At 41.7% G+C, this 19,230-nt stretch overlaps 1 protein-coding gene across 2 annotated transcripts in view; it reads left to right on the top strand.

Annotated features, from left to right (window-relative positions):
• The window catches only part of bcl9 (BCL9 transcription coactivator), a 243,889-nt gene that overhangs the window by 197,924 nt on the left and 26,735 nt on the right, over positions 1-19,230 (top strand). For both annotated transcript variants that reach the window (XM_007891807.1, XM_007891804.1), the window contains exons 5-8: positions 2,317-2,615; positions 10,690-11,018; positions 13,529-13,639; positions 16,096-16,294. In XM_007891807.1, coding sequence (XP_007889998.1) covers positions 2,329-2,615; positions 10,690-11,018; positions 13,529-13,639; positions 16,096-16,294 — 926 coding nt within the window. In that variant the 5' untranslated portion in view covers positions 2,317-2,328. The remainder of the gene's footprint in view (positions 1-2,316; positions 2,616-10,689; positions 11,019-13,528; positions 13,640-16,095; positions 16,295-19,230) is intronic.

The raw sequence follows: 19,230 nt of genomic DNA, 5'->3' as shown, positions 1-19,230 counted from the left end.
CAGTCAATTCACTTTATAGTGTATTCTGTGAAGTATTTTGAGACATCTTGAAGATGTGATAAAGTCCTATAATAATAATGCAAGGATTATTATTATTTATTAAGACAATGTTGGAGGCTAGGAACAACCCCAGGCTTCCCTTGTCCATCACCAAGCGGCTCCTACGCCCACTCATGCCTCGCCCATCTTCTCCTCCAAGGCCAACTGAGAGGAGGTGCTAGACTTCCTCGAAACTAAAGTCAAGGGGATCCACTCAGCTGCCTCTGCTCCAACCCGCTCCTCATACCCCAGCCCGAACCATCTCTCGCGCTACACCTTCGAACCTGTCTCCCATTCCTCTCAGACCACCACCATAGTCCACGTGAAACCAACCACCTTCCCCCCTCAACCCATCCCTACCCCTCTCCTTATCTCCCAGCTCCACCTCCTTGCCCCCCTACTCACAGACATCATAAGCCTCTCCCTGTCCACTGGCATTGTTCCCACCCCTTTAAAAACGTCCGCCATCACTCCTTAAAACACCCTCCCTGGACCCATTCCTTCTCTCAAACTAACATCCCATCTCCAAGCTCCCTTTCCTTTCCAAGCTCCTGGAACAAGTCATTGCATCGCAGCTTCGCTCCTCTCTCTCCCGCCATTCCCTTCTTGAACCCCTGCAATTGGATTTCTGTACTGCCCACAGCACAGAAACAGCCCTGGTCAAAGAAACAAATGACATTTTGTCCATCTGAGACCAGGACTCCCTCTGCCTCCTCATCCTCTTTGACCTCTCTGCTGTCTTGAATACCGTTGACCACTCGATCCTCCACCGTATCTGCTCTCACCTCAACCATTATGGCTCTGTCCTTGAATGGTTCAGATCCTACCTCTCACACCCATCTCCACTCATCTCTACAAACTGCTTCTCCTCTAGCCCCCACATCGTCTTGTGTGGCGTTCCTCAGGGCTCTGTCCTTGGTCCCCTCCTTTTCAATATCTATATGTTCCCTTCTGGTGACATCATCCGCCGACAAGGGTCAATTTCCACATGTATGCGGATGATACCCAACTCTATCTATGCCTCCACCCTCAACTCCAGGACCACTGCTGAACTGACAGAATGTCTGTCAGACATCAAGTCCTGGATGAGAGCTAACTTTCTACTGTTGAACGTCAACAAGACAGAGGCCTTTCTGATTGACTCCCGTCAGCGACTCCACACCTCAGGCATTGACAGCATTACCATCCAAGGAGACACACTTCACCATACTTAGCTATTCCAGAATCTTGGCATCTTGTTTGACCCTCAACAATCCTTTCTACCCTACATCCATGCCATAACCTGCTCTGCCTTTCCCCACCTCCACAACATCACCCGTCTCCGCCACTGTATACACCATAGGCTGCTGAGACCCTCATACACGCATTCGTAACATCCAGGCTCGACTGCACAAACTTTCAGCTTGTCAGCCTCCCCAACTCATCCTTCCATAGTCTGCAGATCATCCAGAATTCTGCATTCTGTGTCCTCTCCTGCACTAGGCTACTCAATCCTATCACCCCCATCCTCGTCCAACTCCACTGGCTTCCCATCACACAGACGATACAGTTCAAGATCCTGGTCCTCACCTTCAAAGCCCTCCATGGCCTTGCTCCCCCTGCTTCTGTGACCTCCTAACCCCTTACCAACCGGCCCACTTCCACCGCTCAGCGGGCTCCGGCCTGCTTCACGTCCCCCGCCTCGCCTGTCCCACCATTGGTAGACGGACCTTCTGCCGCTCTGTCCACACCCTCTGGAACTCCATCCCATGGTCCCTCAACCTCCCTCCCTTGCCTCCTTCAAGACCCATCTTAAGACCCTCCTCTTCAACCGTGCCTTCGATCACCCTACTTCCCCCCCCAAACCTCCATCCTCCACGATCCTGTCCCCCAGCTCGGGTCCGAAACACTGACTGTCCAGTGCCTTGGGACGTCTTCCCGATGTGAAATACATTATACTAATGTAATCTTGTTGTTGTATGTTGCGTCCATTTGCAAAAATGAGTGCTTAGAATGTGTGGTGTCGCGCTTATACAGTTTACACTTGCATAAAACATAATTGTATGTCTATTTCGATGCAACACTTCAGTTTCTAAGAACCTGGCAGTGACTTGCTGAGATGTTTTCAGATAGACTAGGAATAGTTCTCGAGTCCATGTTACTCCACTACCTCTCAAAAATGATTTCCAGTCTCAGTTTAAAATAACACAAGGCTTTGCAAACTCTGATCCCTATTGTAAAATGTTGTCCTATTATTTCTCACCAAAGTGAATCTCATCCTGCTTTCTTTGCTTTTAGTGTGCCCTGGAGATGCGAGAGTTCCTTCAGCGAGAGCAGGCACACATACAGAGAATGCTGGAAGTGCAGGAAGAGCGAACCCACTTCAACAAGAAAGAACGAGCAAAAAAGGAGAAGGACGAAAGAAAGGACAGTGAGAGCAAAACATTTACAAGTTCTCAGAAAGTTCCCAAAGCTCAGAAAGCTCTGAGTCCGCATAAGCACTTAAACTCCTCCTCATCTGCTGCAGCCTCTGTTCCTCCACCAATGCATTCAAACAATCCGAAGGTGAGGAACTCGCCATCTGGAAATGCACAAAGGTAAGAGTCTCAGAAATGCTGTGAATGTAGAAATTTTCATATTGATAGCCGTGTCCTCTTGTAAGACGTGAACTGAATTAGTAGAACAAGAGGACATGGCCTGCGATTGAAGGAGAGTAAATTCAGAACTAATCTGTGTAAACACTACTTCAGTGAGCGAGTAGTATGGAACAGGCTCCCCAGGCAAAAGGTGGTAGCAGAAACTGTCGATTCTTTCAAGCACAAATTAGAAGGATTTCTGTTAGGAAATAATATCTCGGGATATAATATATGCGACTGCCAGGATGGTGGAAGGCGAACTGGATGGACCCTGGTCTTCTTTCGCTTAGCAAATTCTTATGTTCTTATGAACTCTGAACCCGATAAAGTCCCAAATTTATTGTTGTCCGACATCGAGTCCTGGACGAGAGACAACTTTCTTCAGCTCAACGTGCGAAAAACCGAGGCCCTCCTGATTGGCTCACGTCAGCGCCTCCTCACCTCAGGCGCTGACACCATCAGCATCCAAGGCTGCACTCTCCACCTCTCAAAGCCAGTCAGGAACCTCGGCGTTTTGTTCGACCCTGAGCTGTCCTTTCTCCCTCACATCCGCACCACAACTGGCACCGCCTTCCATCACCTCCGGAACATCGCCAGACTACGGCATTACCTCAACCCTCACGCTGCTGAAACCCTGGTCCACGCCTTTGTCACCTCAAGGCTGGACTATGGGAACTCTCTCCTCGCCGGCCTTCCCGCCACCTCCCTCCACAAGCTGCAGGTCATTCAGAACTCTGCAGCTCGTGTACTGTCCCGCACCAGGCTTCGAGACCACATCACTCCCACCCTCGCTCGCCTCCACTGGCTCCCCATCCCCCAGAGGATTGATTTCAAGATCCTCATCCTCACCTACAAGGCCATTCACGGCCTTGCTCCCTCCTACCTCTCCAACCTACTATCCCCCTACCTACCTGCCCGTACCCTCCGTTCCTCTGGCTCCGGTCTGCTCCACGTCCCCCGCCCCAACCGCCCTACCATCGGTGGTCGGGCCTTCAGCCTCTCAGCCCCCAGGCTCTGGAACTCCATCCCCCAGTGCCTTCGCCTTGCTTCCTCCCTTTCCTCCTTCAAGGCCGGTCTCAAAACCTTTCTCTTTGACCGTGCCTTCAGCTCCCCTCTCGACTCTCTTCCCCCTCCTCGCTCCCTCCCTTCCCTCCCCTCACCCTGACCATTTCCCCCCTCCTCGCTCCCTCCCTTCCCTCCCCTCACCATTTCCCCCCTGCTCGGGTCATGACCCAACTGTGTAGCGCCTTGGGACGTCCTCCTGACGTGAAAGGCGCTTTATAAATGGAATCTTGTTGTTGTTGTTGTTGGATTGCGCTGTTGAATGTCTGATCACCGACACAAATACAATAGAGCGCCAATTATCCACACTGACTGGGACCGTCCCGTTGTGGATAAGCAATTAGTGCAGGACCCTGGCCCTTTATTAACATGAAAGAACTTTGGACAAACCCAAGAATTGTTTGAGAAACTGAGATCGTATATACGATGATTCGCAATGGGTGATGCAAATAGCAACTCTTGCTGGGAACCGACAGTGCACCACACTGAGCCTTAAGAACTCCAGAAGGCAGAAGTAGGTTGTGTTGGAGCAGAGTTGCCATGCCTAGTTGACACCCACTCGGACTAGCTACCATTGAGTTTCGGTGCAAATTGCTGGATGCTGGAGCCCATTGTTGGACACAGGCTAAATTGATTTGCACCTCCTAAGTTAATTTATACTGCGGTGGTACAAATCTAAATCCTGCCAAATCAAGTGTGAATACTGCACCTCCCAGATCCAGCAACCAGGGTTTTGCAAGAAATAGTGTAATTTTTTTAATAGCAAACCCCTATCACTGTGCCCAGTATTTACTGAAGATTAGCACTTACTGCTTTTTGGAGAGGTGGGTTCTGTAAAAAAAGGACCAACATTCTTCCCAATTGTGTTCTGTGATCTGCATCACAAATTATTTGCAGTTTGACAGATAATGTATCAGTTTGTATTTGAATTCAGTTATATATTAAATCTAGACACTAATTGAATTGGAAAGGGTCTCCAAACATGTGCTCTACTGATCTGATAAAGACAGCCCTAACCATGAACCTGGGAATCAGTCCCTTATTATCACTTTCTGTGCAATCTGCATTTTTTCCACATTGTTAACTTTTTTAGTATTAATCCTGGAATGTAGTTTCCTGTCACAGTCATCACACCATACAAATCCTATCTGGTGAAACGTGTCTCCGGCAAACCTTTTGTGGAAGATATCTTTCATGCAGCATTCATATTGTAAGGGTATTACAGCCACATTAATTAGAGGTGGTTCTGCAATATGAGGGATGAATTTCACATACCAGCAGCAATAGGTGCGAACTCGCTCATGCACAGTTGTTTGGATAATGGATTTCCAATTTTCCCTGCAATCACTCAATCCAGCTGCAGCCACAAAAAAAACCTACCCTGTGCTGTTTATAGGACATTGATGTGTGCAACTGGCTGCCACATTTCACCCATAAAATACATAGTCAATCCACTTTACAATATATCCTATGAAGCGCATTGAGACATCTCAATGACGTGATAAGGTGTTATATCAAATGCATGGATTATTTGCTTCGACAAATAATAATAGAATTCAGATTGTCCTTCAACTAATGTAGTGTTATTGTGGTGACCATTCAGTCAGAATTCAAGGTTTGGCTGAATATATGGCTGAATATTTCTTTCCTGACCACATTTCATGATCAATAAACACCAGAGTATTTTATTTTTTCTTAATTGAATTGTAGGTTTCAACCAGAATATTATTAAAGAATCTAGTGTGGGGGTGTAACTACTCATACCTGATATATTGCATTACAAAGCAGTGTTTCAATCCTGGAATGTAATAAATTGGGAGAAATTAAGGCAATGGTATTGACTCATCTCACAAGACTGATGAGCTGATGAGGCTCTGGTATTAAATACTGCTACTTTCATCTGCTCACATAACAAGGGCGATATAGGGAACTCTGTTGTCCCAGTCTCCCTTCTGCCCTGAAAGCAAATTAGTCCCAATAATGAGCAGGCTGGTTTCAAAGCACTAGGTACATTAGGATAACCCCATCTCCCAGTAGAGTGCCACTAATCACTGTCAGAGCAGTTGGAAGAAGTAATATTTAACATGGAATGTAGGGAAAAGCAAAATAAATCCCTGCCTGGCAAATGTCTCAAGTATTATAGGTACTGTACTTAGGTTACTAACACTAATTGGGTGCCAAGGTGTACAGCCATTTGCTAATATCAAATCCTGTCTTTATGCATCTCTGACTTTTCCTCTTCCATCAAGTAAAACAAGGCAGCAATCAGTTCTGTTAGCAACCACTTATAAACTCTTGGAATCCCCATTTGTTAAATCATTGCTATTGATTCACACTCTATTCCAGAGAGAGAGAATCTTGATCCAACAGATCAATTGTTCAAATCCTTATAATTTTCACATAACAAGCTATCTGCACAATACACACTTTTGTACATGTGGTGTTTGATAGGAAGATAATTGAAGGTTAGCAATGGGGAAAAAGACATTATACCCATCAAGCCTACCCTTTAATAGATAATCATCGCTTTCCTGTAAAGGAAATTGTTCTTACCTTTATCGTGGGATTTTCCCTTTTTAAACATAAGAGGTCAAAGTTGCTACTTTGTACCCAAGGGAATTTCACCCTCATTTCTCAATCCCTTTTTCCAAAGACTCTCTGAAGTTATTTTGATGATCCAACAATATCTCACTTGCCAAAATATTCACAAGTTATTAACATAGGGGTGAAAAAGGTTCCACCCGACTCCTAGCTCCCTATTTTTATAGCTAGCAGTCCCTGGTATTTGAATATCTGTAAATTATTTGTGTGGATCATCTTTATCCATTCCTTCCATAATATTTTAAATTTAAATATAATTTTCTCTTTTTCTAAAATAGATAACCTCCAGGAAATCCTGGTTCAAATTCCTTGCTAGAACAAATGGTTCAGATTTGCCTTCTGAGGCCTGAACTTCCTCACAGTTTTAAAATGCGTGATTGTTCAGGATTTTAGAGGGTTTAAGGAAGAAAAACTGCAATTGTAAAGCACATTCTTTTTAGTCACAATAAACAAGCTCTTACGGTATGTATTTTACAATCAAGTAATAAATATAAAAATATTTAGACTTTGTATCTCTTTTTTTTCTCTCATGACTGCCTGCCCCCTTTCTCCTTGTGTCTCTCTGTCTCTTTCTCTCTTTTGTGCTCTCTCTCTCTCTAATTCTCTGCCTACCTCTAATAATTTTCTAAAATAATGAAAATCTTAAGTTTTAAGACAATGGTACAATTTTGGGCCTGTGGTGAATAATAAAGTGAATGAATGTTTTTTGATGTACCTCCAGGATATCTAAAAAAAAATTGTGGATCAACATTTTTGTTTATCTGGTTATTAAATGAGTATGCATAACCTCTTGGCCAACATTTCATCTTAATATGACAAGATATGGTAAAACAAAGATTAACAATCCCATTTCCCAACAGTTGGTTAGATGCATGTTATTGTACTGGTTGTTAATTAAATGAGTCCATTACATTGGTTAATTACATAATTAAGGACACATGTAATTCCCTCTGTACACATGTTTACTCATTGGTGCAAAATAGACCCAATTGTTGTGCTATTAAATGGTTCCATGCATGTTTATATATTTTTTCCTGGAAAATATTCATTGATCTTATCCAAAAGAGAGGCAGATATTTGCAGAATGTAAGCTTCGAGCTATCATTACTTGCAAAATAAATGCGTCTCGCACTTAAGTTAACTCATAGCTTCAGGAATACTCTTATGGTTGTAGAACTTTTGAGGTGTGTTAGATTCAGTGATGAACAGAAACATTTCCAGTAAAACCTGATGGGAAATAAACTAATGGGTCACCATTGAAAGTCCTCATACTGTGGAACCATGTGTGATTATTTGCTGGGAGGTGCCTTTTTAATATAAAAAATGTTGGGAGAACCTCTCTGGAAGAACAAAAACTACTTGTGAGTTTCCTTTTATCTTGTAGAAACTGTACTGTGATTACTTTCTTCAATCCTCATAACCTGAGGTGTCTTGTAAATAAGAGATAATAAACTCTGAGATAATGAAGCACTGAAAGAGTTGGTGATAAATTCAATCAACACATTTGCCTGTGTACTTTTCAAATTGGACTAAATTATCTGAAGTTAAGTCGTAACATATGACTTCTGTTAGTTATTGGGGCCACGTTTTGAGAGGTGTTATTTGTCAGCCTAACTCATTATTGCCTCTGAGTCGGTTCAAACCATACATTCGGACTTTGAACACCCAGTCTAGGTTGATACTCCAAGACAGTACGGGTTAGGTGTTCTGCTCATCATTTCCCCAGATAAAATTGATCATTTGCTTCATGGCTATTTGTAGGAGACTGCTGTGCGCTAATTGACTGTTAGGTTTGCCTTCAAAATAAACAGTGACTAAACTATGCAGTAAATCCTTTGAAGCACATTAAGATGTTTCGACGATGTCAAAATGCACTATATCAAATGTAAGAATTAATATATATGTATTATTAGAAATCAAACTGTTTAATATTAGTACTGTCAACTTTAAATTGTTTTATTTTTAAAACAATGATTTTTTTTACTTCAGTGTTGATATCATTTTGTCCTCAATTGTCTTCCCTGTGTTATTTAAAGACTTTGAGATGTTGTTGAGATAATGTTCTACAGACGCATTAGCAGATCTTGAAGTACCTTGAAGTACTTTGTCATTATTTATGTGTGAGCATAAACACTGTGTGTAACCACCATCTGGACTAGGTTGTTTCAGGAGCTGTACAATTCTCACACTACAGTATAAACTTAGGAGTCCTGTAGCTCAGTGGTTAGAGCACTCGCCTTGCAAACGAGAGACCTGGGTTCAATTCCAGGCAGGGCCAAACCTTGGGCAAGTTTCTTTACTTCACACGCCTCTGTTTACATAGCAATAATTAGGAACTCGTTTTTAGTCATTTGGCGGATTGTTTTCTGTGGGTGATAATTCCTCAAAAAAAGTTGGTCATTCAATCCATAACTGTTTGTGGGACACTGCTCTGTGCAATTGTCTGCCGGGTTTTGCCCACAAAATACACACACAATCCACTTTACAATATATTCTGTGATGCGCTTGAGACATCTCAACTAAGTGAAATGTCTCACTTAGTTGAGACATCTATATAATTATATTATATTATATTATTATATTAAGTGATAAGGCGCTATATCAAATGCAAAGATTATTATTATTATTAAACACACTGGACTTGCTATTCTGTGGCCTGAAATTCCCCAACATTCAATGGACCATTTTATTAAACAACCAACTGCAAAACCATCTCCTTAATCGCATTAATAAACAGTCATTTTGCAAATAGTGTAATGTGATGTTGAATAGGACTCTTTTAAGTAGCTCACTGGTGGACATTGTTATACAGCTGGTACCCTTCATTTCCAGGGCACTGTTGACCTCTAGACAAAAACTCAAATGGGGCTTTGGTGGTCCATAGGCATCTTTGATGTGCAAAATGAATTGAGTCCAATTTACAGTGGTTAGAAAGCTGTTTACTAAGCAACCTTATAACTAATATGATTCCCATATAAAAACAAACAACTGTTGATGCTCTAGGAGTTTGGACTTTGGATGATTTGTGCATTTGAATGTGGAGGTTGAACAATACCTAAGAAAAGCAGATAAAAGGTAATGCCTACAGGATATAATTCAGCAATCAACATTATTCAATGTTGATGGTTGTATTCCACAGATGATGATCCTTTGATTCCAGTATGATAGTATTTTGTACCATTCATACCAATTCCTTTAGCCTTCATGTTAGTTCATATTCTTCAGATTCCATCCAACTATTGTATTGTTGCAATGTGAAGTGGATTATAGATTCCAGTCTGCGAGGCTCTCTGCTACTCTGTAATTATAAGTAAGAATATTGGAAAATGCAGTCAATCATCTTCCACAGAGACCAAATACTTGGTTGTGAAGAGAATGACTGCGTTAGTGGAGTGCACCTAATTTCTTTTTTTCCATCTTGCAGAAGCAGCCTCGCCTCAAAGTCTGAAGGCCATTTAATTAGTGTTCTTAAGCATCGTGCAGATGGATTTTTAAACATGTTGGCTTTATTAGACTAGACTATAATCCAAGGACAATTCACCAAACTGCTTTGTATCTATCTGTCAGAAAATACATGTTAGGACTACCTAGCTATTTACTAATATAGCTCCTGAATCTTGATGCGTTCATATGCTGACCTAAGATTGAATTAAAATTCTTCACGGAAAGTGGACTGGCATTGTATGCTGCAAAGTCACATATCTTCTATATCCCGGTTTTCTCACACGTCTTTCCTATGGACTTTCATATGCATGCAGCCGGTCTCATAAAATTTGTTAAAAAATTTTGTTGCGAATAATTTGTTCATAGTGTAACCTTGTTCATGTATTGTTTTACAAGTACATACCTACTCGTTGAATTATTGACACAGTTATTCTTGGGTAGAGGAAATTTGTGTGTGTGTGTGGGCGTACATAGAAGTTGTCACATGGCTGTGTGAGTTTCTGATCAGCAGAGAGGTGGTGTTCTTGTGTAGCCAAGACGGGTCTTCCTAGCCTTTCATTGTATTCTGCTGCCTCAAAAGGGCTTTGTGTAGCATTCTGATCAATATTGTTGTCAGTGGGTTTGAATCTAGTGCTCTGTTTAGGTTAGGTGTTCCAACATTGCAGCTGGAGTTGCTGGGGTGTGGCTGCAATTTAGAAATGAAGCCTTTCAACTTAACCGTTTTGGTTTGAGTTTATCTGCAATATTAAAACTGTTGCTTCTGATGGTGCATATTGCTGGGTAGGAGGATAAACCCAGTAAGGGTGGCAAATATTTGAAATTGCTATATTTTAATAATGAGCAGTGAACACATACAGAGTTCATCTTGAACATATAACATGCAGGCAGAATAATAGTAATTTGGTTAATCTGTGTTTTTTCTCCTCAGCCCAAAAGCCAAGCAGGAGGCTACTGTACGGTCACCTTCCGTGATGTCTCCCTCTAGCACGTCTCAGCTAGACACCAAAATTCCCAATCCAGGGAAGCAGGGTAATAACAGTCAATCACAGGCCTCTCCCTGTGATTCAAAGCTCCTGAGCGGAAACCATGGCCCGAAAACTTCCCAAGGTTCAGGAGGGACCCTAAGCCTGAAAAATGGCCAAGGATTGGGGACAAGCAGTGCGATAAAAGGGAAGGGCAAGAGAGAAAGAAGCACTTCTGCTGACTCCTATGAACAAAGGGATGCTGGCACACCCAACAATGAGTCAGAAAACAAAGGTATGGTTTCTAGCAGAGGTATGTTTTATAGTAGAACTGAGCTACACAAACCAGGAAAGTCTTCCCACTGTAGAAAATCTTCTTGGTTTGTGTGGATCAGCACTGCTTTAGCCATGTACTAATCCATTGGAGGAATAGAGCAAAAATATTCTCTAAAGTTATTCTCATGTCTTTTGAACTTTTGCACCTCACATTTCCATGCAGGTTGCAGTTTCTAATGCTTTAAGAGAATTCAAATTTTACAGTCCACATTTTAGACAGAGAACATGAACGTAATGTACGGTAATGTTTCACTCATATTTCATCTCCTTAAAATATGGTTCTTCTTCTCTGATGTCTTTGAAAATAGACAGACCCATTATAACAATGGGATGGTTTGGTCCATAAACTCAGATCCATGTTATAATGGAATATGAAAAAATGGCTTCTGGGTCATCTGTCGCTACTGATGTCACTTCCGGCATGCTGTGCCATGTACAGGAATCACTGCTGTCACTTCCTGAGCAACATAATATCAGTGGTGCTTCCTGTAAGCGGAACACATGTGCACTATATGCAGGAAGCTAGCCAGTTGATGTCAGAAACCGAAAGTTTGCCTGCCGCACTTACGGTCCACAGTTCGATGGTGCAACTATGCTAAAGACTATTATAATGGGATCAGCCTATAAACAGCACTGAACAAGATGTATGTTGTGTTGTTAATTTGCCAGTTCACCTTAATTCAAATCCTATGAATTGTTCATCTGCTTACTGGAGTTGAATTGTTCATGCCCTTAGTAACCCTGGCTAGTGGTTCACAATCATTTTTAATTACCTAGAGAGTCTTGTTGTAAATCCATATCAAGCACATTCTCAAATCATTTCTGTTGTATATTGTCGTGTCCATTTGTGTATTCTCCTGAGAAATGTATTAAAAATGGAGGAATTCATTGGGCAGAGCAGAAGTGTTCAATGCCATATGGTTATTCACAAAACCATAGACTGTGTTTAACGCCAACTATATCCCTCCCCTCTTTAGTTCATTGCCATTTGATTATAGTTATTTACAATATGATTCATACTTTCACTTGCACAAATAATTTTGATATTGATTTTCCACCGTTCAAAATCAATTAGTAATAGGATTGATGTTCAGCAGTTTATGATGTGGTACTGCTTGGATATTTAAAACAAATTAATCTCCTTTATGAAGGGCAAAGATTTTTCAATGTACAGTATTTTTGTTGGACATCATAAACCTACTGGTGTTCTCTTTGACATGTAATAACATGCAGTAGTTAGTGGACAAGAACAGTAATCTGCCTCCCAACCAATCCTCAAACCTTACTGTGAGTCTCTGTGTCCTCTTTACAAGAGTCCCAGTACCCTAGACTCTCATGCTGCTTTTGTTTTTTGTATATAAAAAGCATAAGTTTATTGTCAAATATGTGTGTTGCTTACACCCTGTATAAATCCCTTTCACCAATCTCTGTGTGAAGAAGTTCTTCCTAAATTCCCCTTTAAATCTATTACAATATCTCTTGTATTTATGTCTCCTCGTTTTGGATTTACCAACAAGTGGAAACAACATATTGCCCACCTTATCAAACCTTTCATAATCTTAAATACTTATTGGAGAGGCAGAACAAGAAGTTAGAATATGTAGAAAAGTGTAAATCTAAATTTAAAATGAGGGTGAAACAGGATAAAGTAAAAAAAAGGAGGAATTTTTTGTTCTAAAATGCTAATGCTCATTCTCTTCTATTCTGCCCTTATAATCAGTGATTGTTTTGGTCTTTGCTTCCACAACTTTTGAAGTCTTCCTGTGTTTTACATATGCCAGTAGGTAGCAATTGAAGGCATTGTTGGTTATCATAGGTTACAGTCCAGAGGTTCCTGCTAATCTTGGTCCTAATGATACCAAGTTATATGACATATGAAAGAAAAATCATCGGCCTTTTAGCTAAGATCAAGTGCACTGTCATATCTGTTCTTATCAGTTACTGCTTGTGATATACGTCTGCCTGAAAGATTTTTTGAGATTTGCTTGTGTGCACCTGGCCACAACCAAATCTCCCCATAATTTATTATGGTAGGATGAGCTCATGGCAGGAGTTGTGCCTTCGGATCACCGTTGACTGGGATCAGTATTACAGGACTGCAGATTTGAGAAATTTGATCTGCCTTCACAAAGGGATACTGGAATACAGAGCTAGAATGCTTGGTAACTGGGCTCAGGCCAGGCTTGCCTGGTCGAAGACGTGATCGGGTCACCTGACTTGCTCGGGTGGTTGCGATGACAGGTATCAGGTCTGCATCAATCTTTGACAACTTGGGACCTAGAGAGTTTGGGGAAAGAAAAGGTTTGTCTGTGGGGCACCCCTTGTTCCATTGAGGAATGAGTTTCAGTCTAATTTGGCTGACTGGGGCTTAACCTTGCTCACCCAAAAAGGACATCTGAAAGAAAAAATATAGAGTACAAGTTCAGAAGTTTCTAACATGGGTAAGTCTTGATTTATTATTTAATTCAGATGGAGGAAGCAGAAGCAAGCGTCTGTGTGTAGCAGAAAGACGTCAGCCATACAGTGGGGCTGAATGGTGCTCAGGGACTGAGAGTGATGAAGAGGAATCAGCCTTCTTCAGTGAGTATATACTTTTTACATGGACTATAACTGGGATTTGTATATATTGAGAACCGCACCCTAATGTTCAATGTGTTCATTGAGCAGATGTGCCCTGCCAAATCATTTTTCAGAGGTACAGTCCCTGAGAAATGCCTTGCACTGAAGTGCAGAGGGAAGTATTGATCATAGTAGTAATATCATGGGGTGGAAATGCAATGCAATATGATAATTTTCACATTAATGAAATTGCATTCCTGCAAGCTAATAATAATTGACTGATCAGAAGTAAAGCCTCCTACTCCCTGATTTTAGCACAGTGATTGATTCCAAAGCATTCAAGGCCATTATTGCAGAACATGGCACCTCAGAGCCATCTCATGATCGTTATTTGTTTCAGAAACAATTGTTTTTTTTAATATTGTATATGATTGTTTTATAGAGGCTAATGAATATCTGCGATAGATCCAAAGTTCCTATTCGTGGCTACTGGAGACTTCCAGGCCGGCTGTTGTGCCAAAGTTGGGGAATGGTTTCACACTGAGGCCAATTGATAGTTCTCAAGTGTTTAACCGCAATTCTAGTCAGTGATAATCATCACCTGCGCTAATTAGCACTTTTTTGTGTTTCCACCCCCTACCCATCTGTTTCTCAGCCAATCTTATGAGGAAGTGAATCATATAGTAATCAGTAGGTTCCAACAGATGCAAACAATTGCACTGAGCTGTATTAATACAACTCTGCTACCTGTATCTCGGGACAAAATGTAACTTGTTAGTGTAACTCTAACCTTTTCCCCCTGAAAGGTTTATTTTGCCTTCTTTTTACTAGGTTTGAATATTTGCTTTTCAAAAATGCCATTTTCAATTGACTTCTATATTCTATGTTGTTATTAACAGACACATTAAGCATTGTCTGTAAATATTTCCAGAAAAGTTAGGGATAAACAATGTTATATGCTAGAGCGATTTACTGCAGCAGTTCTTTTTTTGACAGCTGATCCCCAACAATTTTGCAGATGACTTTGAATGTTTTTCCTTAATCCGTGGAGGCAACAATGATGGATCTGTGTATACTTTGAAGTGGCTTGTAATTGTCCTACACACATGTGTTTGCTGGCATTTGTCAGTTAGCCCAGAGGTGTCAGTTAGCTCATTAAACTGATATATTCTGACATATTCGGGGAATACATTATCACTCGAAACTTGCAACAATTATGTCTCAGTTATCAAACCCTCCTTATGGATGTCATCTGATATCCACTGCTCTGAGTGCCGGTATTAGAGCAGCTTCTCTATACATTGTTTCCCAAGACACCTGCTGCTGGCAAAAGCAGTGAATAAAACTCTGTAGTAATGTTAAAGATACTCAAGGTATATCAAGGAAATTAAATCTTTAATGTAGTTAGGTGACTGTTACAAACTGAGCTTTGTTTTTTGGGTTCATTGCATGAACCCATTAATGAGATGGGAACTTTGTGATCCCAGGTATACGTCATTCTCTATACTATACAGCTCAAATAATCACAAGGGAACAAAATTGTTTGGATGAACAAGTCCCTTCGGGCCATCTGATCACATCCCTCCAGAATACTCATCCTTTCAATATGTCATCAAGCTGTTTTTTCTGTAAATGAGTCCAGTGGCCTGGCCTCAACCCACCTTATTGGCAACCTGTTACACTCATTAATTACCACCTGGGTAAAAAAAACTCTGCAAATCAGAGTTGTTGACTCTCTTTCATAGAATCATAGGATTATACAACACAGAAGGAGGCCATTCGGCCCATCGTGTCTGTGCTAGCTCTTTGAAAAAAGCTATCCATTTCAATCCCACTAACCCGCACTCTCCACATTGCCCTGCAAACTTGTTTTCCTTTCATGTGTGAAGACAGCAGGGTCTAAAATACAATATTTGTAAACCAAATTCATTGCTTTCATTGGAACTTGCAGTTGGCAAATATGGCGAATATTAAACAGTACGTATTACAGGGAACAAGTTTTCATGAAGGTCACTGGGAACATCTAGTGGTCAGAAGCCATTAATGCAGTATTTGTCACCTTTCTGGGAAGAAACATTTGCTCAGCTCTTACTTTTCAATTTCTCATTGGTGACGTGGAGTTTAGTATTTTTCCAGAGTATGTTCCCAAAGTGCAGGGCTAACTGAACACTGATGCAGTCCATATCTTGAACAGTTATTTGAAATGTAAGTCCAAATAAATTTTCCTACACATTTTTTTAGGTGATGCACCCCCAAGGTTTAGAGGGATTTTAAGGAGGCCAAACGATGAGGGAATATCTTATCCTGTTGGTTTGCAAATGCATACTTGAGCAACCTTGGAATAAAAGGAATTATGCAACATCAGGGGCCAACGAGGCTGAAGGTCCAGTCGAAACAGGATGTGATGTGAATATCATCTTCCTATCCTGTTGAAGGTCTGTCTCGTTCACCTATTTGTGTGTGGGTTTGTGTTGCAGACTGTAACTCTACAGACAGTGTGAAGTCCCAGGAACAGCTGCCACCGCACTCCCTTCCTTCTTCCAATACAGGAATCAGCAGGTCTTCCACACCCTCCCACAATTCTGCTGGCGGACAAAACCTGATGCCAGAAGCCAGCACCGCTCAAAAGACCACTTCCAAGGTTATATATGTCTTCTCTACAGAAATGGCCAACAAGTAAGTGAACTAACACACATTTTGTGCACTTAGAGATGTTTGAGTACTCAAGCTTAGATATTTGTGAGCGGAGATGTAATAAAATATTTGTAAGCACGAGACTGCTGCAAATTATTTGCTAGATTGGTGTCTGAGTTCTTGTCTCTAACGTGCAGGGTCTCCAAACCCCAGTGGCAATCATTGCTTTTGTCAAATTATTTTAGCATTACATTGCTGCAATAATAATAATTTGGTCACTCAATCCACGACTGTTTGTGGGACACTGCTGTGCGAAATTGGCTGCCGTGTTTTGCCCACAAAATATACCATCAATTCGCGTTACACTATATTCTGTGAAGCATTTTGAGACGTCCCAAAGATGTACTAAGGCATTATATCAAATGCAAGGATTATTATTATTACTTGCTGCTTAGGTTGGAGCACTCGGTTCTCAGGACATCTCTGGCTTACTGTGAGCTTAAAACAATTATGGGTATATCATGCAATTGAAAAATTTAGTTTCAAACTTCTATTCAGCCACTGCATTTCTTTCAACAGTGGTTGTCCTGGAAACCATCCGAGTGGTTGACCGTTGGTCTTTAAGCAATTTGGCCTTGTACATACAAGAGATAAACAGAGAACAACTGAGAATCTAAAACAAAAATAAAGCAAAAAAAATGAAGGTTGCCCCAGAAATTTTAGTCTTAGGAATAAGCAGGGAGGGGCTCCAAAATTGGAAACAGCTTGGGCTGAGAGGTAATACCTTATCACTCTTGCGACCTCACTTCACAATGGATCTCAATTTTCCATGGTTAAGGATTACCTCTATAAAGTTTGCTAAGGCCCCATTGTAGGTGAGGTTTTTCTTTCTCTTTCAGATATTAATTGACATGCTATGGATTTCCTGCATTTTTTTGTTTTGTTATTCTAACCTTGTACAGTAATGTTGTTTGACAGACTGAGTGCGGGCTGCTGCTGTGTTAGGCATATTCTGTTCCTAGTGCCCCCTTTCTGGCCACTGGAGGCGAACATGAGTAGATGTTGTTGAGTTTAACGACACTGAGCTGCAGGTGGTTTGTCCTACTAAGCATGTCTATATCAAAAGGAACCCAGCGCATGGTCTTGCCATAACACCATACGCTTTCAGTTTACACTTGTGATTTTCTTCTCCATCTTCTTTTGGATGAGATGTCAAACTGAGGTCCTGTCTGCCTGTTCAGTAAAGATTTTATGGTACTTTTTGAAAATCGAGGGAGTTTTTTCTGATGCTGACAGGTTTGTGGGCAAACACGGCAGACAACTTTTACACAGCAGCTAATTTTCACACAGCTAATTTTCACACAGCAATGTCCCTCCCTCAAACACCCATTACCAATGAATGACCAATTTTATGTGGGTGATTGTCGGCCAGTACACCGGGAGAAGCTCCCTTCTGTTTCCAAGTAGTGCCATGAGATTTTAACATCCACTTAAACAGGCAGATGTGGTTTAATATCTCAACTGAAAGACGGTATGCCCAACAATGCACTGTATTGGAGCCCAACCTAGATTGTGAGATCAAAGTCCTGACATAGGGTATGAACATACAAGATTGTGACTCAGAGGTGAGTGCTTCCAACTGAGCCAGACTGACGCCTAACAAAGGAGTGAATGAGTGTTTTGTTTTTGTTGGGGGTGAGATAGTGCTAAAGGCAGGTGATGTTGTAGAGATGGTCAAGATGGTGATGTTCTTAGAGATGGAAGAAAGTCAGATACTGGATGAAACATTAGGAGAGTTGAGGATCAAACAAAACACTGAGGTTTCACACAAGCTCCATGAGTTGGAGGAAGCAACAAGGAAAGTCGATATGGCAGTGAAGAGGCCCCAATGGAAGCCGAGCGGAACAATCTTGGTTTTGCAATGTTGAGTTGAAAGTTATAGCTCATCCAAACAATTGCTTATTTCAGCTTTAGTAATAGTATGGCAACAAATGTGCAAACGTGCAATTGTAAAGATTTGCTACATTAGTGCATACAACAACAGCAACAAAATTACATGTGTAGAGCGCCTTTACGTCGGGAGGACGTCCCAAAGCGCTGAACAGTCAGGTGTCGGGGCCCGAGCATGGAGGAGGAGTGGTGTAGGGGTGAGGAAAGGCAGAGAGGTGGAAGGGAGACCAAAGGCACGGTCAAAGAGAAAGGTCTTGAGACCGGCTTTGAAGGAGGCAAGGGAAGAGGCGAAGGGACCGTGGGATGGAGTTTCAGAACGTGGGGCAGAGAGGCTGAAAGCCTGGCCACCGATGATAAGGTGGGTCGGGTAGGAGACATGGAGCAGGCCAGAGCCTGCTGAACAGAGGGAGCGTGCAGGTTGGTAGGGAGTCAGCAGGTCAGAGAGGTAGGATGGCCTTAAAGGTGAGGATGAGGATCTTGAACTCGATCCTCTGGGTGAGTACATGAGTAAAGCACAAAGTGACATCTTTGGCAATCCAATGATCCAGAAATTGATCATTTAGTTTCCAATGCAAATAATAATAATTGCCATCTTCCAAACACTAGGTCTCTACCGATGTCACTTTCTGCCTCTGTAATACAACGAAAACGAAAAGTAAGGTCACGTCAGCAAACTGGAAGCTGGCCATTTTTCTTTTAGTGAGCCAGCTGGATGCACACACGGACAACGAAACCAGCTATCATGCCTCGCAATAGTAGGGGTTGGGAGATTGTGAATCATTGCATTCTATAACTGGGTTCCACTATAGTACCCAACTGCTATGAAAATTGGTGGATGCAATTATACTGATAAGAATAATACAATGATCTAATCTGTATTTCAGCGCCTTGGGACGTCCTCCCGACGTGAAAGGCTCTCTGTAAATGGAATCTTGTTGTTGTTGCTGCTGCATAAATTAATCCATCTTCCTTCTTCCGCCCTCACCCCCACAATTTACCAGCAACCAGCCCAATACTGTCTGAGTTAT

This window comes from Callorhinchus milii, unplaced genomic scaffold (assembly GCF_018977255.1).
Source record: "Callorhinchus milii isolate IMCB2004 unplaced genomic scaffold, IMCB_Cmil_1.0 Scaffold4, whole genome shotgun sequence".
NCBI lineage: Eukaryota > Metazoa > Chordata > Chondrichthyes > Chimaeriformes > Callorhinchidae > Callorhinchus > Callorhinchus milii.
Note: the sequence above shows the minus strand (reverse complement) of the source record. Positions and strands in the feature narration are given on the sequence as shown.